Source organism: Marmota monax, unplaced genomic scaffold, assembly GCF_021218885.2.
Source record: "Marmota monax isolate L192 unplaced genomic scaffold, Marmota_monax_Labrador192_F-V1.1 WCK01_AAM20220418_F8-fsc00102, whole genome shotgun sequence".
Taxonomy (NCBI): Eukaryota; Metazoa; Chordata; class Mammalia; order Rodentia; family Sciuridae; genus Marmota; species Marmota monax.
In genome coordinates, this window is record NW_026692494.1 from 4,631,762 (window position 1) to 4,655,800 (window position 24,039).

Here is a 24,039-nt window from a genome sequence, read left to right on the forward strand (position 1 = left end):
CCTGCACAGCACCCCAGCGAGCCCAGGGCTCCTGTCCCTCCCCCTGCGAGACACTGGGCAGAGGAGGTGGTCGGGGTGGGCAGGACTGCCCCTTGAATGAGGCCTGGCCCTGGGGCTCCGCGGGCCAGGACTGCCCTGAGCACCCCACGACACGGCCCATAAACACCCAGCGTGCCCCCGGCCTGGCCTTCCCAGCTGGCCCCTCGCCGGCAGACCAGGCTGTGGGAAAAGCCTGGTGTCCGCAAAACTCCAGTCCCGGGGGGTCTCCCTTCAGCGGGCAGGAGGGGACGCTGGCACAGGGCGGGGCCCCCGGCAAGCTGCTCCTCGGCGCTGGCCGCTCAGCGGACGGGAAGGGGGCGCAAGTCAGGAGCAGTATCCTGACGCCCCGGTCGCCCGCAGCACGCCCTGCGCATGCTGGCCTTCCGGCAGATCCACAAGGTCCTCGGGATGGACCGGCTGCCACCCAGGAGCAGGCCTGGGGCCCGATTCCGGAAGAGGCCCCGCGAGGCGGGCCCAGCCGAGGAGGGCCCGGGCGAGAGGAAGCGGGGCCGCCAGGGGGGCACAGGGCTGGCCTGAGCCTCTGCTCACCTGGACAGGCCTCGCGGTGGACAGGGCCTCCTCCTCTGCAGTGAGGTCTGTGCCTCCGCCGCGCCGGGTCTCACTGTCCTGGGAACTTAGCTGCCCGAGGCCCTGGGAGCAGCCCGCTGCCCACCAGCGGCCGGCTCAGTGAGCCACAGGGGGCATCCTCTGTGGCTTCACACGCTTTCTGCAAAAGGGTGTGGGCTGCACGTGGGGGGCGGGGTGGGGAGCAGGTGTGCAGGGGCCCCAGGGACCGTCAGAGCCCCACCCCACCCTGCTGGGCAGCCTGGGGCCAGCAGGGCCACAGACAGGCAGGTGCTGCCAAAGCCCCCAGGCCGCAGCCCCCAGGAAGACCTGTGTCCCTCAGCCACTCCCACCCAGCACCGCCCCCACCCGAGTGCCTTCTGCAGGGGCCGCTCTGTCAAGGGCTCTGTCACCCCCGCAAGGCCTGGATTCCTCCTTTGGTTCCCCCTGATTTTGTCCCACCAGGGCCTGAGGCAGGTGGTCCCCAGTGCTCCCTCAGGGCTCCAGCCCAGTAAAAGCAGGGCCAGTGTGGTTGTCCCATGGCCCTGGGGACACCACCTGCCCGGTCCTCACCCTGCCCCGTTCAGACCTCTCCCTCTTCTTTCCCAATGGCGTCGAGTAAGAGAAGTCCCTCTGTGCGGACATGACCTGTGGTCATGTGACTGCTTTGATTCCATCTCTGTGCGTTTGAAGGACAGCCTGTGTGTGGCCCGAGTCTGGGCCTCGGGGAGCCTCGGGGAGCCACCTGGAGACTGGTGGGGAATAAAGGAGCCCTCTCGTCCGCGTGTGGCCCGTGCTCTCCTTTCGCTCAAGTTCCCCAACCAACACTGGGCCCTCCGCCTGCCTTGCAGGGCCCTGGGGACTGGGCCCCCAACCTCTCTCCCTGAGGCTCTGCCCATGCAGGGGGCCCCTTTGGACACCAGGAAACACTGGCTATGTGTGTCCCTCAGCCCAGGACTCTGCCTCAGGCCTCGGGGAGCTCCTGGCCTGGTCCCTGCTGCGAGCTGAGTGCTGGGAGGCCCCAGAGCTTCCTGGGAGGGGCGGGCATGCGAGCTTGGCAAGATGGCTCTGCCCACACAGAACTTCCCCGCGGCTTCCCCAGATCTTCGTCACTAACTTCAGAGGGTGGACAGGGTTCAGATGAGGAGACCTGGTCACAGTGGCAGGGAGCTGGGGAGGAAGGCGTGGGCAAGGCGGCAGTGGCCCTGTGGGTGGGCAGTGGCGTGTGCACTGCACACAGACGGTGGTGGGCACAGAGGAGTGGGCAGGAGATCAGCCGGACCCCCTCTGGGCCCCGCCAGGGAGAGGCGCCCACCTGGAGCTGGAGGCCCTGGAGAAGCGGAGCAGAGGACACTGGCCACACGGTATCTGTCAGGCACTGGAAAGGGCTCAGACCTCCTGTGAAGGCAGGCCAGGCCACTCTGCTCTGCCCAGGGCCCGCCCCTCCAGGAACCCCTGCTGCAGGCACAAATGGCCCGGTCCTGGGGCGGGCCTCCTTCAGCCCCCACCCTTGCCCTGTTCCCTCTGCTCCGCGCCTCCTGCACAGGGTTCCACTCCCTCCCCACCTCGGGGTCCGCAGGCCATTCACCCAGCTTCCCAGGCTGACCTCCCCACCTCCTGGGGCCTGGCCCTCATGGCCAATGTGCCAGGAAAGCCTGTCACACCAATTCTGTCTCCAGCCTCAGCAACAGTCACTGCTTTAGCCCTGGGGGACCCCAGTGTGCTCAGGATGAAACTGCAGATCCAAATAAAGACCCCACCACCTGCCAACTGCGCCTCTGTCAGTCTGCTGCAGACGCACCACTCAGCCTATCCTTGGAGGAGCCAAACAGACCTGCCCCAGGGCCTTGGCACATACTGGTACCCCTGCCTAATGAGCTCTCTCCTGGCTCCTGCTCCTCCCCTTCCCCAGGCCTCTGCTCCAGTGTCAGCTCCTCAGAGAAGCCTCCCAGACCACCTCGACCTGCCACTAACCCTGTTGTCATTTCACTAGATGTGACTGCAAGCAGGAGGCCTGGGTGGGACCTCATGGTCCCAGGTCCACACGGGAGTAGCTGAATAAATAACTGTTCAAGCCAACACCGTGTCTCCGGGATGGTGATGGTGGCCAGTGGCCACGGGCAAGCCAAGGGCCGGCCGGCCTCTGGGAGCCGCTCCTCCACCCCCGCGGGCAGCCCTCCGCCCAAGTGCCAGCACGGGGCGCCTCCCGAGCCAGGAGACGTCGCCGGTCGCCGAGGCTGGGACCAGTCCTGCCGACGGAGAGTTAACCGGGCCCCCCTAGCGACTCCCGGCGGGGGCTCAGGTGGCGACAGCGAACCCAGCAGGGGCTAGCGCGGCCGGGTCCGGACGGAGGCGCCCGGGGCCTGGAGGCTGGCGCTGCGACCGCCCTTCCCGCCCCTGCCCTCGTCCCCCGGGGAGGGACCCCACTGCAGGGCGCGGGGCGCACAGAGGCCGCGGCAGGAGCGCGCGGGGGCCAGGGCGCCGGGGCGAGGAGCGTCGGGGAGGGCGGGGCACGGCCGCGGTGCGGCGGGAGCGTTGCTAGGAGACGCGGCGAGTGGGCGGGGCCGGGAGAGAGGCGCGTCCGTGGGCTCCAGCGCAAGGTCACGCGGACGCGGAGAGGGAGCCGCGAAGACGCACCACGGAAGTCCACGCGGGCCGGGGCCGGGACGCAGGCTGCCCTGGGGAGAGAGCAACCTGGGACCAGCTCCGGCTGACCCACGGGTGGCCCACGTTGGGAAGCACCTGTGTTGAGAGACTTGCGCTCGCAGCTGCGCGATTTCCAACAGCCAGAAGGAAGAAGCAGCCCCAGGGGCCATGCGGGGTACGACACAGCCTTGAAGAGGGAGGAGGTTCTGACACACCCGCAGCTGGATGGACCCTCAGGCCGCTATGCCTAGTGGAATGAGCCAGCACCAAAGGACACACTGCAGGAGCCACCCACAGGACGTCCCCATCTGGCCAGATGCCTAGGGACAGGAAGTGGCATGCTGGGAGCCAGTCCCTGGGGAGGGGATGGAGCTAGATTAGTGGGGACAGAGTTTCAGTTTGGGAAGGTGAAGAAGCTCTGGAGATGGCCGTCAGGGACCGCTGCACAGCCCTGTGACTGTGCTTAACGTCATTGAGCTATGACTTGGGCGCGGTGAAGACGGCCCATTTTCTATTTTATCACAATTAAATTTTCCAAGGTATTGGGGTTTTCCTGTTAAAAAACTCTGAAGAAAGGAAGAAAGGGAACACATGGGTCAACCCTGTGAAGCTCCCCTTGCCACCAGCTGTCCTTCTCTGGATGCACGGCGGTGACGCGTGGCCCGTCCGCCTCGACTCTGCCGGACGTGATTCTCCTGGAGATCCTGCACCTTCTTTGAAAATCACCAATTCAGCCCCTTGAAAATGCGCCACATGGTGGCATTTCAGGCACTCAGTGTGGCGCAGCCGTCACCACTGTCTAGTTCCAGAACCTTCCACCAACCAAAGGGAGGCCTCATCCCATGACCACTCACTTTGTCCCCCCACCCATGATCCACTTCCTGTCCCTGGGTCACATGCTGTGGCCTGTGTGTCCGGCTCTCCCTGAGCACCAGGTCCTCAGGTCCCTCCACACACAGCTGTCACCTGGCTCCTGGTCAAGGTGTGTGTGGACCACACTGTGTCCACTGGCCCCCTGGTGGACACTGGGCTGCTCCCATCTTTTGGCTGCTGAGCTGTGACCAGGGCTGGGCACAGCACGGATGTAGGTGCCCGAAGTGCCCAACCATCCCCTCCTGGGGGACAGCCACATCATTTTCAAGGCATAGGTCACGGTGGACCGGACTCTGCTAGGACGTCTGGAGGGACGGGCCGGACACCCGGAGGCCCTCACGGCTTATGAAGGGCCTTCCTGGCTCGCTCCTCCCTGGCCGGGCCCCCTCCTGGCCGGCCTGTGCTGGCCCTCCCTGTTGAGTGGCCCGGGCTGGCCCCAAACTCCCTGCTGCAGCGATCCTCCTGCCTCAGCCTCTGGAGCAGCTGGGACGGCAGGCGCTGCCTCCCGGTTGGAGTCTCCCCTTTTTAAAGATCCTTTTCCACACCTGCACACGAGTGTCCCTCTGAGCCACCGTTCCTGCCCTCGTCCCTTCACACATGTCCCCAGCACCTACACATGTCCTGGGCCGGCATGTGCCGACCACCCGTCCTTCGGCCATCACAGGCACTGCCCTCCTTGGGGAACGCCAAGAGAGCAGAAATCACCTCTGCACCAGGGAGGCAGGGCCGGCCTCCAGGGGCAGCTGGCCCTGAACACATAGTGGCAGGCGTGGACAGCTGCCCCTCCCCCTGGCCTACGAAGCTGGAGAAGGCTGGCAGCCTGGCCCTGCAGGCTGGTGAGAACCCGTCAGTGGGACAGAAAAGGTCAGGCCAGGGACCCAGCAGGCAGAGGGCAGGGAGGGGGCCAGAGCTGGTACCGCAGCACTGGCGCCATCCCCGCGGCTCGGAGGCTGAGGCAGGAGGATGGCGAGGGCGAGGCCAGTCTCAGCTACTTAGCAAGGCCGTCAGCAATTTAGTGAGACCTGGTCTCTAAACAAAATGTAGAAAAGGGCTGAGGATGTGGCTCAGAGGTTAAGCACCCCTGGGCTCAATCCCCAAGACCAAAAATAATAAAAATTATAAAAAGAAATAGAGGGACTGGGCTGGGCTCAGCGGAGGGCGTTCACCTCACGTGCGAGGCCCTGGGTTCGGTCCTCAGCACCACAGACAAAGAAGCAGGTGCAGTAAAGGTGTGTGTCCACCCACAACCAGAACACAGATGTTAAGACAAAGAAATACAGGGGGGTGATGGAAAACCTGAAAGAAGTCTTGGAACTTTAAAAAATCTGGTGACCCAAGTGTCTCCAGAAGGCTGGGGTGAAAGAGGAATTGTCACCAGAGGTAAAAAGAAAGACAAAGAGGAAGAGGAGCCCAGAAGCTGGAGGAGGACGCGGGCCAGCGACACTGCCCGTCCCCTTGGCTGGGACCTGCTCTCTGCACACTGTCACCTTCGGGAAAACCTGGACCCGGAAGGTCGCACATTCCCCAAACAAAGGAGCCAACCAAGACGCATGGAGGCTGGGCCCAGGGAACAGTGGTCACAGCCCAGCGGTCAGCTCCCGGGCACTCAGAAGCCAGGGGCCAGGAGTCCAGCTACAGAATGTCATTGTGCCAGGGAGGCCAGAGGCCGGAGGCCGGAGGCCAGAGCAAGTCAGACCCACACAACCCAAGCTAACTCCAGGGAGATGGAGAGCCGTCGGCAGACCCGGTCCCCCGTGTGCAGGCCGCGGGGGGGGGGACAGAAGAAGCACAGAAACGCGTGCCCAGGAGGCTGGCAGGTGGCTCCCAGGAAGCAGAGTGTCCCCGAGAGCTAGATGCTGACCTCTAGGAACGGGGACAGTGCCCGGCCGATCCATCAAGAGACCGTAAAGGCTCTCGTTGGCGACTTGGGGACATGGCAGGGAAATGCGGGCGGCGGGTGCTGCCCCCTGGGCCTCGGCAGCCCCAGTGTCCCACGCGGGAAAGGGAAGGAGGCGAGGCACCGAGGACGCGCGAAGACCACCCAAACCCAAACGTCCACGCCCACGGTCGGATCGGCCCACGGTCGGATCGGCCCGTGGCCCGGGCTGGCCTCTGGTGGCTTCCGCAGCAGCAGCAGAAGCAGGGCCCACCCCAGAGGCCACGGGGCCTGTGCAGAGCCTGCTGATCACCTTAGAAGCTGGGGCTCGGGGACAGGGTGGGGCAAGACAGCCTGGACAGGGCCTTGGCCCACGGGCCTCTCCTGCGCTTCCTCCTCCGCCTTCACTCTGAGGGTCCCAGGCATCCTTCCTGAGGGCCTGGACACAGAAGCCCAGGGCGCTCGTCCAGGTGCACGCCTCCCGTGCAGGGGACGCCCCAGGAGGGCCATTCTGGCCTGGACAGCAGAGGGTGCCAAAGGGCACGGAGGGTCTTTGGAGAAGGTGGATATTGGGGAATGTCAAAGAGCAGAAATCGCCTCTACTGAGAAGCAGCCTTCGGACAGCCCAGCAGGGACGCGGGGGGAGGTGGAAAGCACGTGCCAAGGCCCTGGGGCTGGGTGTCCGGGGGCTGCAGAGGAACAGGGAGGCGGGAGCAGAGGGTGAGGGACCTGGAAAGGCTGAGGGGCCGCGGGGGGCAGTGGGGAGCAGCTTCCCGTGCATGAGGCAGCAGCTCCGGTCCCCACCCACGGCTGGTGGAAACATCGCGTCCAGTTCTGTCCTCACCGTGAGGAGGACGGGCTCCAGGTGGACAGCAGCCTCCCCACCGAGACTCCCGAGGGGTTACCCAAAAGCCCTCAGCCAGCACGTGGAAAGGGCCCGGCTTCCCAGGGGGCCGCAGGCCAGGGGGGCACTTTTCCTGGAAAGAGCCAACGCCCCCCAGTCCCCTGGCGGGAGCTAAATTTAAAGGGCTGCTAACTGGGGCAGCCGGTCTCCCTGCTCCGCTGAAGGCGGCCGAGCCGGCGGCGGCTGGTGTGTGTCCCACGCCACCCCCTGCGTCCTGTCAAGAGCATCCCCAAGCCTCGGTTTCCCATCTTCAAACTGGACACACGGACGCCCGCCTCACTGGAGCCCGGGCGGCTCATTCCCCGGCTTCCAGCTCCCTGGGCTTAGAGCGCCCGCCGTGGCCACCCCCCTGCCCCGGCGCACGCCGAGCAAGACCAGGAAGGACAGCAGGGGGGTGGGCTGCACTCCATGGCCTCTGCAGCCAGGGACAGGAGGGCGGCAGGTTGGGATGTCCCATGGGCCGCAGAGCTTGGGTCTGGCCCGCGGGGGCCGCGCAGCCTGAGTGCTTGGAAAGGAGGAGGCCAGAGCTCCTTCCTCCCTCCTCCTTGGCCTCTGGTGTAAAGACTACATTTCCCAACTTCCCTTTCTCCACCAGCTGGGATCAATCAACAGATCTGGGATTTTCAAGGAGGAGTCCTTAAAACGGAGGAAGTACACCCTTCTCTGCCCCTTCCTGCTTCCTGTTGACTGGAATGTAGTTGCAATGGTTGGAACTTGAGCAGCTATATTAGATCAAGAGGTGGGACAAGAGAGTCTGGGGCTGGGGATGTGGCTCAAGAGGTAACATGCTCGCCTGGCATGCGTGGGGCACTGGGTTCGATCCTCAGCACCACATAAAATAAAATAAAGATGTTGTGTCCACCGAAAACTAAAAAATAAATACTAAAAAATTCTCTCTCTCTCTCTCTCTCCAAAAAAAAGAAAAAAAAAAAAGAGGTGGGAATTTGGTGTGGTCTTGCTCTCCTGTCATCCCAACAACTCTGGAGGCTGAGACAGGAAGATCGGAAGTTCAAGGCCAGCCTGGACAAGTAAAAAAGAGCTGTGGGGTAGCCCCTTGGAAGAGCACTCCTGGGTCCAATCCCCAGTACCAAAAAAATCACCATGACAAGACGGCAGCAGTCTGAGTCCCTGACACCACCTGAATTGGCTCTCAGTAGAGATCCATTTTTTTGATATTTATTTCTAAGTTGTGGTTGGACACAGTACCTTTCATTATTTTTATTTATTTTTTGTCCTAGATGGACACAAAACCCTCATTTTATTTGTTTATTTGTAGGTGGTGCTGGGAACTGGACCCAGGGCCTAACGTGTGCTGGGCAACTGCTCTGCCACCGGGCCCCAGCCTGGCCCAGTGCGGGTCCACTTCTAATTCCAGCATCTAGAAGGTCGGTTCCATCCCAGCCACCAGCCCTGGCCCAACCGATGCCTTGGGCAAAGGGCCTACCAGGCGGCTCCTGGATCCTGTGTCCACTGACACGGGGGCTCCTCAAAGTCGAGTGCCCTCCCCCGCGGCCTGGGATGGCATTGACCGCGGCCCTGCCTGCCCCCAGTCGCCGCTGTCCCCCTGCCTACAGCTGGCCGCTGGGACACGGGGGCAGGGTCACCAGCCTGCACCAGGGCTCAGAATGTCTGACCTGAGGCCAACAGGCTGTCACCAAGGACAGGATGCAGCCGGCGGGAGCTGGGGAGCAGGGACCAGGAGGGGGTGTGTGATGTGCAGCCCCACTACCCTCCCAGCCTCGCTAGAGGGGACGGCTGAGTCCTTGCAGGGGGCCCGGGGTTGGAAGAGTGGGTTCTGGGAGCCCCTCCCCGCTGAAGCAACCGGTTCTGTGGTTCTGACCCGGATAAAGCAGGAGTGCGACAGGTCCCGAGTCAGGGCCAGCGGGGCCTGTGCCACACCCGCTGGGGAACTGTCCGCTCGTCTGTCCTCCTCTGGGCTCAGCCCTTGGTTCCTCTGATCCCTCCCTCAGGATGGGACAGGGACCCTGGGGTCCTGGGGGGACAGTTGGTGCTTCTCCAACACAGAGGCTGCTGAGTTGCCCCTCCCGACCCTCCTCCTGTGTCCCTGGTGTGTCCAGGAGATGGTCACAGTGGGGGCCTAGGACATCTCGCAGCCCTCAAACAGCACGGGCCTGGAGCCAGGCGGGCAGAGCAGGTCGCGGCGGGCTGGTGGGGACTTCCCGGCACAGTGGGGCTTCCGCTGCGGTTACTGACAGCTCTATTTCAGGCAAGAGATGGGGGTTGTCATGTAGGGTGCTCTTGGCCCCTGTCCCTAGGATGACAGCTGCAGGGTCCCCAGCCCTTCCCAGGAGCCCTACCCTGGGCCATCCCACACCAGCTCTGGGTGCTGAGCTGTGGACCCCGGGCGCCTCATGGAGGCCCCTCTGCAGACACCACTGCCGACAGTTCAAGGCCACCAGAGGCTGTCCCCGCCCCCTCTGCCCACCATGTCCTCTCTTGCCTGGGGGGGTCTGTCCACAGGGACCCCTTGGACAGATTCTGTGAAATCACGCATGAGGCGCCTGGCAGGGCGTGGCCTTCCCACCTGGAGGACCCCAGCGGGTGCTCTGCCTTCTCCTTCCTGGGCTCTGAGCTAGACCCTGTGTCTTGGGGTAATGAGATCAGACATGAGCACTGGGTGCCTGGACACGGGGTCTGTGAGCTCAGAAACCCTGAGCTGTGGGCGCTGCCCCCAGGCCCAGGGCAGTGGCCACCAGAGGAGGGCAAACTGTCCTGGGAGGTGGCGGCTCAGCCTGCCTGCAGGGGGTTGCCAGAGGAGGGAGGCAGCGCCCCTCCCGCCTCTGCAGGTCCTTCTGTGGCCGCCAAGAGGCTCCCAGGTGTTGTCTTTGGTCGCCCCAATTTCCCCCGCAGGTTGCCCATGATGGTGACGTTATGGAGCTGGTGGAAATTTTTACTGCTTTTGCTTTTGTTCGTGTTTTCTGGCGCCAGGCACTAACAGCCCTCGATGGAGGGTGCTTAAGTGAGGCCGAGGGAGCTGAAACTGCAGGCTGGGAAGCGTCCCTGGGTCCTGGGGCTCTGCGGCTTGCTTACCTCCCCAGATGGGCAGCTCATGATTCCCCAACCCCTGAGCGCGTGCACGCGTGCGTGCAGCCCCTGCTCCCCGCTCTGCGACTCCACTTCCCGGGGTGGGTGACGGCGCGTGCTCTTGGGCGCCAGGTCAGGACTCGTCGTGGACCCCAAGTGCGCCCCGGGACCCCGCCCCGACCGCGCGGGAGGCGCAGGGGACCTGGAGGGCGCGGCGGGGAGGGGCCGGCGGCGGCGGCGCGCGAGCAGACCGCAGTGCGGCCGGCGCTAGGACCCGCGGGGGCTCCCAGGCCGCGGCGCCTCCCGCTACCCCCACTCCCTGGCCGTCCTTCCCCCCTAAAAATGAGGAAACCGAATAACTTGCTCCAAGTTGTGGTACCCGATCCGCCCCGGGGTGCGCAGCCGGCTTGCGGGGGCCCTCCTGGGGGCGGGCGCAGGGCGCAGCCCGGGGACGCCCCCTGAGCAGGTGAGCGCGTCCGCGGGGATGGGCAGGAGGGACCCCGCGGCGGGTGGGGACCCCGCGGGCTCTGGAAGGGGGCCCCAGGGCTGCACAGGAGGGGCCGGGGTGCGCGCGAGTGCGCGCGTCCCGGCGCGAGGCGCGTACGCGGCTGGGGCGGGGGTGGGCAGCCGATCCCGGCGGGCGCGGCGGGGCATGTCTCTGGGTGCGGCGTGCGCAGCTACGAGCCCGGGTGCGTATCGGCGCGTCCACGTGGAGGGCTGTGCGCGTGTGGCCGGGATGCGTGTGCACGGCCCTGCGTGTGGCTCTGCGCGCCCGGGTGGCCTAGCGTCTGGCGCCCAGGTGTTGGCTGTGTGTGAGTTGGGGGCGGGGGACAGGTGCACAGCTCCGGGTGGCGAGTGTCTGTCCGCGTATCCACACGCGTGCGCGAGGGTGCGCACCTGTCTCTAGGTGGACCGGCGCCTTTGCCGGTACGCCGGCGCCCTGGTCCCCGGGAAGGAGCCCTTGGGCTCTAGTGCTTGTGTGTAACCCACGAGTGTGCTGGCCAGTCCCCGGGCTGCAGAGCTTGTGGGGGACAGGCCCGAGGAGCTGGGATCCCACACCTCAACCTCCCTAATGCTCGGCCACCTGCAGCAGGGGATGTGGGAGAGGCAGGGGGGACCTCCAGCCTAACGGCAATGAGGGACTTTGGCGTGTCTGTCCAGGGCTGGGGCAGGGGACCCTGCTCCTCCAGCAGGGCTGCACAGCCTCCTCTGGCCCAGCTCCACCTCAGGGTCAAAGGTTCTTGGTAATGACCTTGACTCATCCCCCTTCCCCTCCCTGCCCCTGCCCACTGCTAGAAAAGAGGAAGGAGTAGGCGCGGTCAGGTGGCACCAAGCTCCCTACACATTGTGCTGGCTGCTGGCCTGAGCCAGGCGGTCCTCCCATACTGCCTGTGACCACTGCTCTCCGCCTTTCCCGGGCCTCGGTTTCCCTTTGGGGGAAATGGCAGGACGAACCTCCATGGTCTCCAGGCTGGCATTGTATGGCTGTGACTCGACTAAGGAGCCTCCCCGGGTAAAGATCACTTCCCCAGAGGGGACTGAGGGGCCGTGCCTGGGTCTGACCCGGGATGCCTTGAGAGGCCATGTGTGCCTCCCGGCTGCGCCCCACCTGGCCTGGACTGCAAGTGACAGGGACTGGACCCTGGGGCCCAAGCCTACCTGGAAACGGGACTTGGAGCTTGACTCTGCCCCCTCCCCAGGTGAGCTCTCGCCTTTTGGGGGCCTGGCACCCCCCACCCATCACAGTCAGGATGCCGACCGTGAGTATCCCAGCGCCTGTGCCTCTGTCCCCAGCCCTTCCTCAGCTCGTCCACACCCCTGAGGAGGCCCCCAGCCTCGACCCTCGCTCCAGCGCCTTCCCTGCCTTCCGTCCAGGGTCCCTTCTGTGACTCCAATGTTTCTCAGCCCTCTCGCCCTCCCCTCTGCTTCCCCCCCCCCCCCCCCCCGCTGCTTCGGTTTTGAGTCCCTCATCTCCCTGTCCCTCCCAATTTCCATCTCCTTCCCCTCCTGTCCTCCCTCCTCCCTCCCCCTCTGGCTCCCCACGGCACCCTCACGTTCTTCCGCCCGCTCCTGCTCCCACCCAGAGGCGCTGGGCCCCGGGCACTCAGTGCATCACCAAGTGCGAACACACGCGCCCCAAGCCGGGGGAGCTGGCCTTCCGCAAGGGCGACGTGGTCACCATCCTGGAGGCCTGCGAGGTGAGTGCGGCGGGGGACCTGCGCGAGCGGGGCTGGGGACTCCCCAGGACCAGGCGCCCACCCCGCCCCTCCCCCGCAGAACAAGAGCTGGTACCGCGCCAAGCACCACGCCAGCGGCCAGGAGGGGCTGCTGGCGGCCGGCGCGCTGCGGGAGCGCGAGGCCCTCTCGGCGGACCCCAAGCTCAGCCTCATGCCGTGAGTGGGCGTGGGCGGCGGGCGGGCCCGGGGCGGAGCGCAGGCCCAGGCCAGCTGGGCCCCAGCTGTGCTGCGACGCCCGCCCGCCGCAGGTGGTTCCACGGGAAGATCTCGGGCCAGGAGGCGGTGCAGCAGCTGCAGCCCCCCGAGGACGGGCTGTTCCTGGTGCGTGAGTCGGCGCGGCACCCCGGCGACTACGTGCTGTGCGTCAGCTTCGGCCGCGACGTCATCCACTACCGCGTGCTGCACCGCGACGGTCACCTCACCATCGATGAGGCCGTCTGCTTCTGCAATCTCATGGACATGGTGGAGGTGCCCTGGGGGATCAGGACTGGGCCCCAGAGGGCACAGAGGGACCCCAGGGCTCCCTCCAGGTCTTGGCAGCTGGGCAGACAAGGGACCTCCAAAGTGTCATCATCCCCAATACAGAGGTGCAGGGGCAGGCCCCTAGGAGGCTCCAAGGCCTCCTCCCATCCCTGGCGGACTGGGCAGTGTGAGCTCCAGGGTGGGATTTTCCTCAGTGCAAAGATGGAGGGCTGGTCCCCAAGGACCACCAGGGGGCCGAGTCACCCTGGTTCTACCTCTGAGGACGAGGTGGCTTCTCTGGGGAGCCCCAGGAACCTCCAAACTGGCGTCAATCCAGGGCCCCCAGAATCCACCCTGCATCTTTTCCGGTTCTCATGAAACCTGCCAACTTTGCCATTCGACCTGAACCCCTCTGGCCCCCTAGCTCCGGCCCACCCACCCAGAGACCACCCCGAAGGGGTGGGCGCAGGGCCAGGCTCAAGGCCATCCCTGCCATTTCTGCAGCACTACAGCAAGGACAAGGGTGCCATCTGCACGAAGTTGGTGAGGCCCAAGAGGAAGCAGGGCACCCGGTCCGCGGAGGAGGAGCTGGCCAAGGGTAGGTGGGCACAGGCCTGCCTGGGCAGCAGGATGCGGGCTGCACACACCTCCTGGCGCGTCCTTGTGCCAAGCGCTATGGAACGGAAAGCACTTGGGTGGCCTGGGGCAGGGAGTACCACAGACCCAGGTTAGTCCCATGTTGAGCTCATGCCGTGTCCCTGTCACCCACCATGTCACCTGAGCCGGAAACCTGGGCCTTAGCTTGGTCCAGCCCGCCTGCACACTCCCTCTGAGGCCGGGTCCTTCCACAGCTCTGCCACCCTCCAGCCTGGTGCCCGAGTGGCCAGTGTGCCCTTGGAAGCACTGGAGTCTCCCTGGCTAAGCATGGCACTGGGTGGGGACGAGCACTGACTTGGAGCTTGGGGGGCTGGAGGAGGAACAGATGGCTTCAGACCCAGCCTCGGGCAGGGCGCAGAGCAGAGGAGCACGTGGAGGCCAGAGTCCTGGAAGGTTCCAGAACATTTATGGGTCTCCATGTTTATTGTGTGCTTTGCTCTGTGTGTTCCTGGTGGTCAGAGGTAAAGGAGAGTGAAGGGAAGCCCATGGGGCATTTGGAAGGACAGAAAGGGTGGCCCCAGCCTCTGAGACTGAGGGGTTTCCTGGCACTGCCTCTGGGCTCCACAGGGAGTCCCCAGGGCCAAGCTGGGTGTGCGGGTCTGAGGGGAGCACCCAGCTTAGGTCACTGGTCCCGAGCCTGGGAAGTCGTGGGCACATCAATGGGCACTGCCGGGAAGGGGGCTGCAGGAGCGAGTGTCCCCGAGGGGTGCCAGGTGGACCCCATGGGAGGGGCCGTGCCACCCCTGACCTGGCCTTCCCCTGCAGCCGGCTGGCTCCTGGACCTGCAGCACCTGACGCTGGGGGCGCAGATCGGAGAGGGAGAGTTTGGAGGTGAGGGCGGAGCTGGAGGTAGGCGGGTGGGGTGGAGGCCTGGGAGTCCCGTTCCCCACCTCCCAGGACAGGTGCGCTTGCGGGGGCCTGTTTCCCTCTGCCGCGTGGTAGCTCGGCTCCAAGGCCCCTCAGCTCCGGAGTCGTCCTGGCCGAGGGCGGGGTCTCCACCTCCTCTGTAAGGGCCAGAGTGGGACGCTTCTGGCTTTGTGGCCAGGTGGTCACTCTCCCACTACCGAGCCCCCATCCTTGGAGCCCTGAGAGAGCATGCTGAGTGCTCTGTGGTGCAGGGATCGAGTGCAGGTGACCGTCGCCTGCGTGAGCCCAGGGCCTCGTCATTCCAGAGGAGCAGCTTTGGCCCGGGGGTGCAGCCCGAACCCCTGCTCCTGGGGTCTCTGGCCCTGGTCTGCAGCCTGCAGGGCCACGGGGGCTGGCCCCTGCAGCTGTGTTGGGTGCCTGGGGACCCGGGGCGCGGGCCTGTCTGTTCCCATCACTGGTGGCCTCCTGATCCCTGTGCCCACCACGCCCAGCTGTCCTGCAGGGCGAGTACCTGGGGCAGAAGGTGGCCGTGAAGAACATCAAGTGCGACGTGACAGCCCAGGCCTTCCTGGACGAGACCGCGGTCATGACGTGAGTCCCGGGCTGGGGCGGGAGGGGGCGGGCGCGGGGCGGGGCGGCCGGCTCTCATGCCTCCCCCCCCAGGAAGCTGCAGCACAAGAACCTGGTGCGGCTCCTGGGCGTGATCCTGCACCAGGGGCTCTACATCGTCATGGAGCACGTGAGCAAGGTGCGGCCCGGGCGGGCGCAGGGGGCGGGGCCGCGCAGCCTGGAGCCGACCTCTCTCCACCCCGCAGGGCAACCTGGTGAACTTCCTCCGCACCCGCGGCCGGGCCCTGGTGAACAACGCCCAGCTCCTGCAGTTCTCTCTGTGTGTGGGGCTCCTGGTGGGGAGGTGGGCTCCCCCTTGCGGGGGAAACTGAGGCAGGGAGGGCGGGCCTGTTCTAAGGCTCTGGGCGCCCCTCCCAGGCATGTGGCAGAGGGCATGGAGTACCTGGAGAGCAAGAAGCTGGTGCACCGAGACCTGGCCGCCCGCAACATCCTCGTCTCCGAGGACCTGGTGGCCAAGGTCAGTGACTTCGGCCTGGCCAAAGCTGAGCGGAAGGGGCTGGACTCAAGCCGGCTGCCTGTCAAGTGGACAGCGCCCGAGGCTCTCAAACATGGGGTGAGCCCCCTGCAGAACTGGGAGTTTCAGAGTCCCACAAAGTAGGACGGCGCCCCAGCTCTGCTGTGTGACCCTGGCATGGCATAAGGCCTCTCTGAACCTCTGAGGGGATGGCCCTGCCTCTTCAGCAAGCCAGAGGCCCATGGTCTTTCCTTTTAGTCTGCCCTCTGCCTCAGTTTCCCCATCTCTGAAGTGGGCATGGGCTTTTCTCTGAGGGGAAGGGTAACAGGGCTCACCTGGATGGGGGGACCCTACAGGAGGGGCCAGCCCTGGAGGGCTTCCTGGAGGAAGAGGAGGCCGCAGGAGCCCTGGGCCCCACTCATCCTGCTCTTGGGCCCCACAGAAGTTCTCCAGCAAGTCGGACGTCTGGAGTTTTGGGGTGCTGCTGTGGGAGGTCTTCTCATACGGACGGGCTCCATACCCCAAGATGGTGAGCAGGGCCTCCTGAGGATGGGGCAGGGCCTGCCCTGCCCTGCCGCGCTCACGTGCCCCTTGTCCCCAGTCGCTGAAGGAGGTGTCCGAGGCCGTGGAGAAGGGCTACCGCATGGAGCCCCCCGAGGGCTGCCCTGGGCCCGTGCACGCCCTCATGGGCAGCTGCTGGGAGGCAGAGCCCTCCCGCCGGCCACCCTTCCGCAAGGTGGCAGAGAAGCTGACCCGGGAGCTTCGCAGTCTGGGCACCTCGGCCACCGTGGGGGCACAGGACGCCGACGTGTCCACTCCGCCCCGAAGCCAGGAGCCGTGACCCCACCCGGCAGGGCCAAGGGCCCCAGAGGACCAAGAGAGCAGCAGGGAGCACGGGGCGGGGACCGGCCAGGCCCAGGGAAGGCCAGGCCACCAGTGGCCCTCCTGGCCCCAGGGTAGGGCCAGCATGGGCCGGGCAGCGTGGACACTTGGACCTGGGAGCAGAGGACCACGGCCTCTATAAAGACCAGCTCCAAGGCCTGAGGGTGTTCGTGTGTCTGTGACTGGCACCTCCTAGGACCCGCGCCTGGGGACCCCGTGGACTTCCCTGGTTGCCGCTGTGCCCCACTGACCCGCTGTCCCCCGACGGTGGTCCAGGGGCTGGACCCAGAGATTGTCACCTGCAGCACCCTGATGGTCCACATGGGGCCCCTTCACTGCCCACTCAGGACCCATCCAGCTGGGTCCCCCCTGCACACCTTCATGGGGACAGTGCCCAGGGGCTCCGGGTTGGGCCCATCAGCAGGTGTCCCCACTGGGGTCCCTCACAGATGGAGCACCCAGTGGCCAGGGACAGCCCCAGCTCCACAGCCCCTCGGAGAAGGCTACTATCCCTCAGGGTCTATGTCTCCTGTCCCCTGCCGCTGCCCCCTGCCACTGTCCCCAACGGCCCCACCCCAGCCAAGGAGAGGGCTCTGCTGTGGCCTCACCCCCTCTGGGAGGTCATGGGAAGCCCATCCTCCTCTGCGTCCCCCCCGGCGCCCCAATGCTGCGGGAGCTGTGGGCCAGGAAGCCGGGCAGCATTGGGCAGCGAGGCCCATGGGGCGGGGCTGCTCCCCCGGGCGCAGAGCCGAGCTGGCCCAGCCCCTACCTCCAGGGCCAGCTTCCTGCCTCCCCCAGCTCTGCTCCCCAGTCATGATGGCCGCTGTCCTGCCACTCGCCCCGCCCCCCGTCACTGGGCAGGCCCTCCCAGGCACAGGGCACCCCATAGCCCCGGTGCCACACTGCCCTTGGACAAAAGCAGGCCAGATGTCCAGGGCCTAGCACTCGAGCCGGTGCCTGGGCACACACCTGGGGACGGTTGGCCACACCATCCCTCCTTGCCACACCCATCTGTGTGACCGGGACAGGGACTTCTCTAGGTGGGACTTCAGTGCTCACACTCGAAGTCCTGGGCAGACGGGCCAGCTGTCCCCTCTGCCCGGCCAGGCTCTTTCCCGGGGGCGTGAGGACCCTGGAGGGAGCGGCAGGGAGCATGGGGCGGGCACACAGCGGGTGTTCCTCGGTGGCTCCCTGCTGACTTCCACAGTCGGCCAGCGACTGGGACACCGAGGAGGCAGGTCAGGCTGTGGCCCTCAGGCGGCTTCGGTTGCTGCAGGAGAGCGCTGGACGGGAGGCGGAGGCTGACTGGCCCTGGCCAGCAAGTCCACGGCCAGGCTAGGTGCGCAAGGCCTCGCTGTGGGGGGGCAATGGGCGCCAGCCTGTCCCCTCCAGGGCACAAAAACTCCTGGGGACACAACCCTGGGGCCCCTGGACCCCAGCCGCCTCCCAGTGCTGACCCCAGTGGAGTCCCACGCAGCTGTCCCAAGGCCAGGCTGACCTCCTGCATGGCTCCTGAAGTCTGTCCACTCTGGCCACCAGTGCCCGAGGGGTTTAGCAGCTCCTCCTGGGAAACGGGAGGGCAGGAGGCTGGGAGGCCGCCGAGCCAGCTGGAGGGCCACCTGTCCCTTGCCGCCCGCCCCTAATCCGCCCTCTAAGCTGACAGCGTCTGGAGTGCGGCTCCACCCATGGGTCCCCGCAGGCCCCTGCTGTGCGCCCCTGGGCCTGAGAGCAGCGGGATCCCTGGGTGGGAGGTGCGGGGCGGGCGGGGCCCTCCTGTGCCCACTGCAGCTGACTGCTGGGCAGCCCCGCTCAGGCCTCCTGCCCCCCACGCCCTCCCAAACCGCGGGAGCCTCTGCCTCTACAGCCGGGCTGGGCGGCGGTGGTTGTGGCCATGCTGTGTCCCTGCGAGGTCCTTCCTCTGTCTGCTGCGTCCCCCTCCCTCCCAGAGGGGTCTTGGCCCCACTTGGACCCATCCCCCTCACTGCATTCGATGAGCCTCTCGTGTGTCCCCCACGCCCCCGAGTCCAGGCCGCCAGGCACCCTGCGTCTGGGCTGCCCCTCACCCAAAGTCCAGCTCCTCCCAAATGCTGTGCCCCAGAAACGCCTCGGCTCCTCCTGCCCCTTCCAGCCGGCCTCACCCCAGGGCCTCCGGCCTCTCCCCACGGGGCTGTGCCTGCTTCCTCCCGGTCCCCATCTTGCCCACGTGGACATCCGTGAGCCCCCTGCTGTCCAACCGCCCACAGCCCCCAGCGCCCTCCTCGATGCAGAGCTGTCCCCAGAGCGAGCACCTCACCACCCCACACCCCCGGCCTCTTCCCTGAAGTGGCCCCGGGGGAGCTTCTCGAGGCTCCAAAGCTGGACGCCTCGTTTTTGCTTGCCGGCTGCCCGCTGCCCACTGGGATGCCACCTGCGTGGCCGTACCTGGGACACACTGAGTGCTCCGTACAAGCAGTGAGCACAGGAAGAGTGACCTCCTGCAGACCTCAAGACCCAACCAGAATGACCCTTCCTGCTCCCTGGCCGGCATCCAGAGGACCCCTACTACGGCCCTCACCTCGCTTCCGTCATCTGACACTGAACCTGCCGGCTGTCCCTGCTGGCCCCCATCGATGGCCGCAGCGCCCGCCCCCAGGGTCCCCGCTTGGCCTTTGCTATGCGCTGTCTGCTCCACCCCGAGACCCCATTTTACAGCCAGGGAAGCTGAGGCCGGAGGGGCCTGGACGTCCCACGGGGCGGGGTGGAGGCAATCCTGGGAGCCCGGCCCCCAGTGCTGCCTCCCTGGAGGCTGGGGACACCGGCACCCGCGGCGGGGGGGGGGGGCCTCAATTAATCGGCTCCGACTAATCCTCCCTCCCCTGGGCTCAGCAGACGCCGGGCCGCAGGCTGGTGGAGGGCAGCCAGCCTGGGCAGGCGGCACAGGTGGAGGACTCGGGCCTGAGGGACACCACCCCAGAGTCCTCCCACACAGAGCCAGGGAGAGGGGACCGGGGAGGAGCGGCAGGAGCGGACGCTGCAGCAGTGGGGACGGGCAGGCGGGAGGTGACCCCAGAAAGACGGGGTGCAGGGCAGAGGCTGAGGTGCAGGTGGGCTCCCCTGCCTTCCCAGGGACAGTTCCTCCCACTGTCTCACCACACTCTGTCCTGCTGTCCTCCCGGCCAGGTGAGAAGCCATGTTCCTGAGCCTGGGAGAGGGGCCGGGGCCTGAGGGTGGGGGCCTGGGGCCAGGCGAGGAGGCCCCCAAGAAGAAGCACCGCAGGAACCGCACGACCTTCACCACGTACCAGCTGCACCAGCTGGAGCGGGCCTTCGAGGCCTCCCACTACCCGGACGTGTACAGCCGTGAGGAGCTGGCGGCCAAGGTGCACCTCCCCGAGGTGCGCGTGCAGGTGAGGCCCCAACCCGGGCCTGGGGCTTTCTGGTGGAGGCCGGGCGCCAGGCCTCGAGGAGTGGGCGGGAGGCGGGGGAGCCCCAGAGGCCTGAGTGCCCAGGGAGGAGGCCGGGCCCACGCTGGAGGGAGGGACCCCTCAACCCAGAATCTGGGAGCAGCACAGCAGAGCCACTGGCAGCGGCGGGCAGCCCTCAGGGGCCTGGGGAGGGGGAGGAAGGGGCCGAGCTCGCAGCAGGACCCCACCACTCCCCAGGTCTGGTTCCAGAACCGCAGGGCCAAGTGGCGGCGCCAGGAGCGCCTGGAGTCAGGCTCAGGAGCGGTGGCAGCCCCGAGGCTCCCAGAGGCCCCCACACTGCCACTTGCCCGTCCCCCAGCCCTGCCACTGCCCCTGGAGCCCTGGCTGGGCCCCGGCCCCCAGGTGGGGCCAGGCCTCCCCGGCGTCCTGGGCTCAGCCCCAGGGCTGCAGGCCTCCCTGGGGCCACACGCTTTCCCTCCTACCTTGGTGGACGGCTTCGCCCTGGAGGAGGCGTCCCTGCGGCTGCTGGCCAAGGAGCACGCACAGGCCCTGGACAGAACCTGGCCACCAGCCTGAGACGGGCCTGGTGACAGCAGCCAATCAGACCCAGCCGTCTCCAGGTGCCAGACCTCGATGTGCTGCTGGGAACCCTGCCCTGTGCCCCCACCCTCCCCACCCCACAGCCAGGTGACACCCAGCAGGGGGGGCCTGAGGACCTGCAGGCCCAGGCAGGGGCCCTGCCCTGTGGGCGTCTCGGCCCCTCAGCCCATGTGTCCAGTGGGCATGGTGCTGGGCGCCAGGTTCCTGAAGTGTCTGCCCAGCCCTTCCCCCACAGGGCCCCAGAAGTGACAAGAAGTGACAAACAGCAGCAGCCTCCTGTCACCTTTACCCTGCGCCTGCCGGTAGCCCTCCTGCCACCAGTCCTGGGAGGCAGGCTCCACCGTCAGCCCCTTAAGGGAGGAGGCCAGAGATGGGCGGCGTTTTCTGAGGCAGCACAGCAGGCAGGGCTGGAGCTGGTGGGGGCAGTGCCCTCCAGGGAGGCTCAGGGACCCACGCAAGCAAGGGTGGCCTGCCCTGGGTGCTGCTATCAGCTCCTGCTCCCTCCACACGGGGGGAAGGGCGAAGCAGACGTCCCCACAGCCCATGGCCCACACCTGGACAGCCCTGGGACCTCCCAGATCAGGGCGAGGCGCCGTGGAGGTGCACCCGGGGCGCTGGGCGCAGGGGGAGAAGAAGCCACAGGCCCAGGTCAACACCAGAGCACCCGCACGCCCACCCCACCCTCCACCCCTCACCCCTCACCCCACCGCTAGCCCTGCCCTCCGCCACCCAGCCACCTCCAGACACACCACGGGTCCCAGGCTGGAGACAGTGGGAGGCAGACGCAAAATATTAAAAACACAACTGCACTAAAACATGGAATGTGAGATGGTAGTAAGTGCTGGTGAGAAAGACCAGGGTGACTGGTTGTGCGGCAACTTTAATGGGGGACCTGGGGAGGTGGCAGGGAGCAGCTGGGGAGTTATCTGGGAGAAGAGCAGTCTAGGCAGAGGGCAGAGCTTGCAAAGGCCCTGGGGCAGGAAAAGCCTGGTGTCTTACAGGCTCAGCAGAGGGTCCCTGTGGCTGGAGCAGAGGATGAAGGGGTTAAGGGAGGTGACCAGGCAGGGTGGGCAGGGCGCAGAGGCCACTGTAACTCTGGCTTTTACTTGGAGTGCTGCGGAGAACCGCCACAGGCTTGAAGCAGGGCAGGTACAACCTGAGAATCAGGAAGGAACGGATGTTTGCATCTGTGACCAGTCAGGGAGTAGGTGCCTGGTCACCTTCTGCAGAGCCTGCTGAGAGGACGAGGGCTCTCATCTCCCTGGGACCGGGCAGAATTTGAGGGTCTCTTGCAGGGTCCAGTCTGTAGCCAGAGGGGCCTGGAGGGGGCAGGCCCAGGCCATCAGTGGACCTGTGTGGGGCAGAGTCCTGTGAGAGGTCCCTGCTGCCCCTCACTGGGCACCCCCCTGCCCTCCTCCAATCTGGTGGGCTTGGGTCTTGCTCCTAGGCCCACCTCACAGCTGGGCTGGGCGAGAGGATGCAGGGACCTGGCTGCCCACCAGGCTCATGATGCAGCTGGGGAGGGCCAGGTGGGAGGCTGAGCCTGGGCTTCAGTGGGAGGGAGGGAGGGAGGGAGGACCAGACCTTTGAGCTCAACGGACTGCCCTGAGCAGTCCCCTCGCCCAGCTCCACTTGCTGAGTGTGTGTGTGTGTCGGGGGTGCTGGCCAGGAGACCTGAGGCTAGGGGGGTAAAGATCCAGGGACGGACAGGACACAGGTCTTTATCTTGAAGCACCTGAATCCAGCCCTGCCTGAAGCCCGACACCTGCACCTGGGCTTTTCAGTTCCTGAAGCTCAAAAGGTTCTCTCCGGCTCCCAACAGCTCCGGGCAGGTTTGAGGCCCTGGCAGAGGCTGCGTGAGGACAGCCTCCCTTCCTAGGTTTGGGGCCGAGGCCTCTGGACAAGGCCAGGAACTCCAGCAGCCCACTGAGGCCTGGGGAAGGGGAGGGAAGGCTGGCGCCTGTGGGGAGGGGCAGGTCCAGCCGCCTGGACCCGCTCACTACAGCTTCCTGCTCTTGCTCAGCCGGTTGTGGCGCCAGATGTTGAGCTTCCGCAGCAGCCGCCAGTACTCCCGCGTCTCGGGGTCCAGCTCCTCCAGCTTCTTCGGGGGGCCCACGTTCACCTGGAACAGCCTGGGGGTGGGGCGGGGCTCAGGTCTGGGCCAGCCGCCGGGCGTGACCCTCAGGCCTCCGCGGGGCCCACTCACCACTCGGGGTACTCGGCGTCCGGCTTCAGGGCCACGTCCTGGCCCGCCTTGTAGATGTTGACGCCCATGGCGTGCGTGGCCAGCCGCACGGGGTCGGTGCACACTTCCGGGTCCTTCAGGGCCTCGCTGACCACACTGCCCTTCCCGCCCTTGGCGCCCTTGGTGACTGGGGAGCAGGGGAGAGTCAGGCCAGCCCAGCTCCCCCTCCAAGGCCCTGGGGCTCTCCTACGTTCCCAATCGCGGGGGCCCAGCTAGGCGAGCCGAGGGTGGCCTCGTCCCCCCTCGGGTCCGGCTGTGATGCGGTTCACCTCGCGGAGGTGGTCTCCCTCCACTGGCCGCGTGTGACTCTAGCCCTAACACTGGCCTGCTTCCTCCTTTCACAGAGATCAGGCAAGGCTGTATCCAGGTACAACTCAATAACTAAATATCAGGGAATTTAGTACTTAGATGGGCCGCATATCTTTCTCCGACTCCCGGAGGCGGCTCGTGCCAAGGCTCACAGCCACTTGGAAGCAGAAATAAGAGGAGAACCCTCGCTCCCGCCTCCCCAGACAAGTCCCGCTCTCCCGCGCCTGCGCACTGAAACGCGCCCGCCGCTGAACGCACACCCTGCCAACGGCTGCGAGGTTTCGGCCGGCGGCTGCGCACAGAGCGCAGTCGCATCCGCAGGTGTCAACTAGACGCGCGCCGGCGCTCCGAGTGGCCCCAAATTGCGCCTGCGCACACAGCCTGTGCTCTGTCTCTGCACCTGCGCAGAAACTCCAGACCCACCTCCCCAACTGGCGCCTGCGCGCCACCAATTCCCCGCGTGTCCACCGTCCCTATCTTGATCCCTAATACCCTGGCTCACTCGGTTTCTTGGCGTAATTCCGAACCAAGAGTCTTCCAGGAGAGGGGGAGTCTAGGATCTCCCGGGTCCCCCAGCCGGCCCAGGCCCGAGTAGCCCCGAAGAGGCGCCTGGCCGCCATGACGTAGGTCGAATGCTTGCGCGCGCTCGTTTCCGGGAGACGTGAGGCCGCGGGGACTCCTGGGAAGTGTGGTCTTGCCGGCCGCGGGCAAGCCTTCGGCCCACCGTGACTTTGGTGACGGTCCCAGTTCTAGTGTGACGTAATATTCAGCGGACATTTCACTAACTTCTTGCCCTTCTTCAGATACTTATTTACTCAAGATACCTCACCTAACGTATTCCTGGCTTGTTCAATAAGCAAGGCTTTGAAAGCCGAAAAGAAAGAAAAGCCAACTCTTCCAGCGTATCCTTGGTATATCCTGGACCTATTGCTAAATCCTTACCCGCCGTTAGGAGGTGGGCACCACTGTCCCGCTCGGCAGGCAGAGTTCCTCGGCCGCCCGGAGGCCGGGGAGGCCACTGGCCCCGCCTACTCTGAGCCCAACCGGAAGTGCGTCTTCCACCAGACTCACTCCTCTTCAGTATTCCCAGCCCCACTTCTTTCCCACGTGCCATCCCAGCCATAAGAGGCACGCAGTAATCTCATTTTGCGGAGAGAGGGCCAGCCTGGGCTCCCTCTGAGAGACTGGAGGGTCGGGATTCGAACTCGTGACTCTACACCCGTCGCAGCTCTGGCGCCCCCGTGTGGCGACATGTGCTTGGAGGACTACGTTTCCCAGCAGGCCTCGCGAGGCCACGCAGGTCCAGTGGGCGGGGCGCCCGGGGACGGAGGAGCGGGCGTCCGGGC

At 66.0% G+C, this 24,039-nt stretch overlaps 3 protein-coding genes across 8 annotated transcripts in view; 2 read left to right on the plus strand and 1 right to left on the minus strand.

Annotated features, from left to right (window-relative positions):
- LOC124092473 (megakaryocyte-associated tyrosine-protein kinase) overlaps positions 1 to 16,295 on the plus strand; it is a 52,924-nt gene extending 36,629 nt beyond the window's left edge. Inside the window, exons 1-14 of one of the 4 annotated variants that reach the window (XM_046444118.2) lie at positions 10,204 to 10,413; positions 11,244 to 11,460; positions 11,648 to 11,707; positions 12,032 to 12,145; positions 12,225 to 12,340; positions 12,433 to 12,652; positions 13,151 to 13,244; positions 14,069 to 14,134; positions 14,662 to 14,761; positions 14,834 to 14,918; positions 14,986 to 15,059; positions 15,158 to 15,353; positions 15,697 to 15,783; positions 15,856 to 16,295. In XM_046444118.2, coding sequence (XP_046300074.1) covers positions 11,389 to 11,460; positions 11,648 to 11,707; positions 12,032 to 12,145; positions 12,225 to 12,340; positions 12,433 to 12,652; positions 13,151 to 13,244; positions 14,069 to 14,134; positions 14,662 to 14,761; positions 14,834 to 14,918; positions 14,986 to 15,059; positions 15,158 to 15,353; positions 15,697 to 15,783; positions 15,856 to 16,095 — 1,524 coding nt within the window. In that variant the 5' untranslated portion in view covers positions 10,204 to 10,413; positions 11,244 to 11,388 and the 3' untranslated portion in view covers positions 16,096 to 16,295. Of the gene's footprint in view, positions 1 to 399; positions 1,385 to 10,203; positions 10,414 to 11,243; positions 11,461 to 11,647; positions 11,708 to 12,031; positions 12,146 to 12,224; positions 12,341 to 12,432; positions 12,653 to 13,150; positions 13,245 to 14,068; positions 14,135 to 14,661; positions 14,762 to 14,833; positions 14,919 to 14,985; positions 15,060 to 15,157; positions 15,354 to 15,610; positions 15,784 to 15,855 lie in introns of those variants that run through there. The other 3 variants (XM_046444115.2, XM_046444116.2, XM_046444117.2) reach the window with 3 other exon arrangements.
- A 124-nt stretch (positions 16,296 to 16,419) lies between these two features.
- Positions 16,420 to 20,936, plus strand: Rax2 (retina and anterior neural fold homeobox 2). Its single transcript, XM_046444119.2, has 2 exons — positions 16,420 to 19,521; positions 19,777 to 20,936. Exons 1-2 carry the CDS (start codon positions 19,306 to 19,308, stop codon positions 20,113 to 20,115), a joined length of 555 nt encoding a protein of 184 aa, XP_046300075.1. The 5' UTR covers positions 16,420 to 19,305; the 3' UTR covers positions 20,116 to 20,936.
- Positions 20,937 to 21,003: 67 nt separating this feature from the next.
- Mrpl54 (mitochondrial ribosomal protein L54) lies at positions 21,004 to 23,822 on the minus strand. Of its 3 annotated transcripts, none has more exons than XM_046444120.1 (3): positions 23,636 to 23,822; positions 22,346 to 22,511; positions 21,004 to 22,271 (listed from the first exon to the last, which is right to left on the minus strand). In XM_046444120.1, the coding sequence occupies exons 1-3, from the start codon at positions 23,814 to 23,816 to the stop codon at positions 22,139 to 22,141; spliced, it is 480 nt and encodes a 159-aa protein (XP_046300076.1). In that variant the 5' UTR covers positions 23,817 to 23,822; the 3' UTR covers positions 21,004 to 22,138. The 3 variants fall into 3 exon arrangements, with proteins under 3 accessions (XP_046300076.1, XP_046300077.1, XP_046300078.1); XM_046444121.2 differs by lacking the exon at positions 23,636 to 23,822 and adding an exon at positions 23,196 to 23,359; XM_046444122.2 differs by lacking the exon at positions 23,636 to 23,822 and adding an exon at positions 22,954 to 23,103.
- Positions 23,823 to 24,039: the final 217 nt, after the last annotated feature.

Coding starts and splice junctions, on each gene's coding strand:
- Rax2 (XM_046444119.2), top strand. CDS start 19,306: ATGTTCCTGAGCCTGGGAGAGGGGCCGGGGCCTGAGGGTGGGGGCCTG. Junction 19,522..19,776: donor TCCCCGAGGTGCGCGTGCAG/GTGAGGCCCCAA, acceptor ACCACTCCCCAG/GTCTGGTTCCAGAACCGCAG.
- Mrpl54 (XM_046444120.1), bottom strand. CDS start 23,816: ATGGCTGGGATGGCACGTGGGAAAGAAGTGGGGCTGGGAATACTGAAG. Junction 22,512..23,635: donor TGCCCACCTCCTAACGGCGG/GTAAGGATTTAG, acceptor CCTGCTCCCCAG/TCACCAAGGGCGCCAAGGGC. Junction 22,272..22,345: donor GACGCCGAGTACCCCGAGTG/GTGAGTGGGCCC, acceptor CCCCACCCCCAG/GCTGTTCCAGGTGAACGTGG.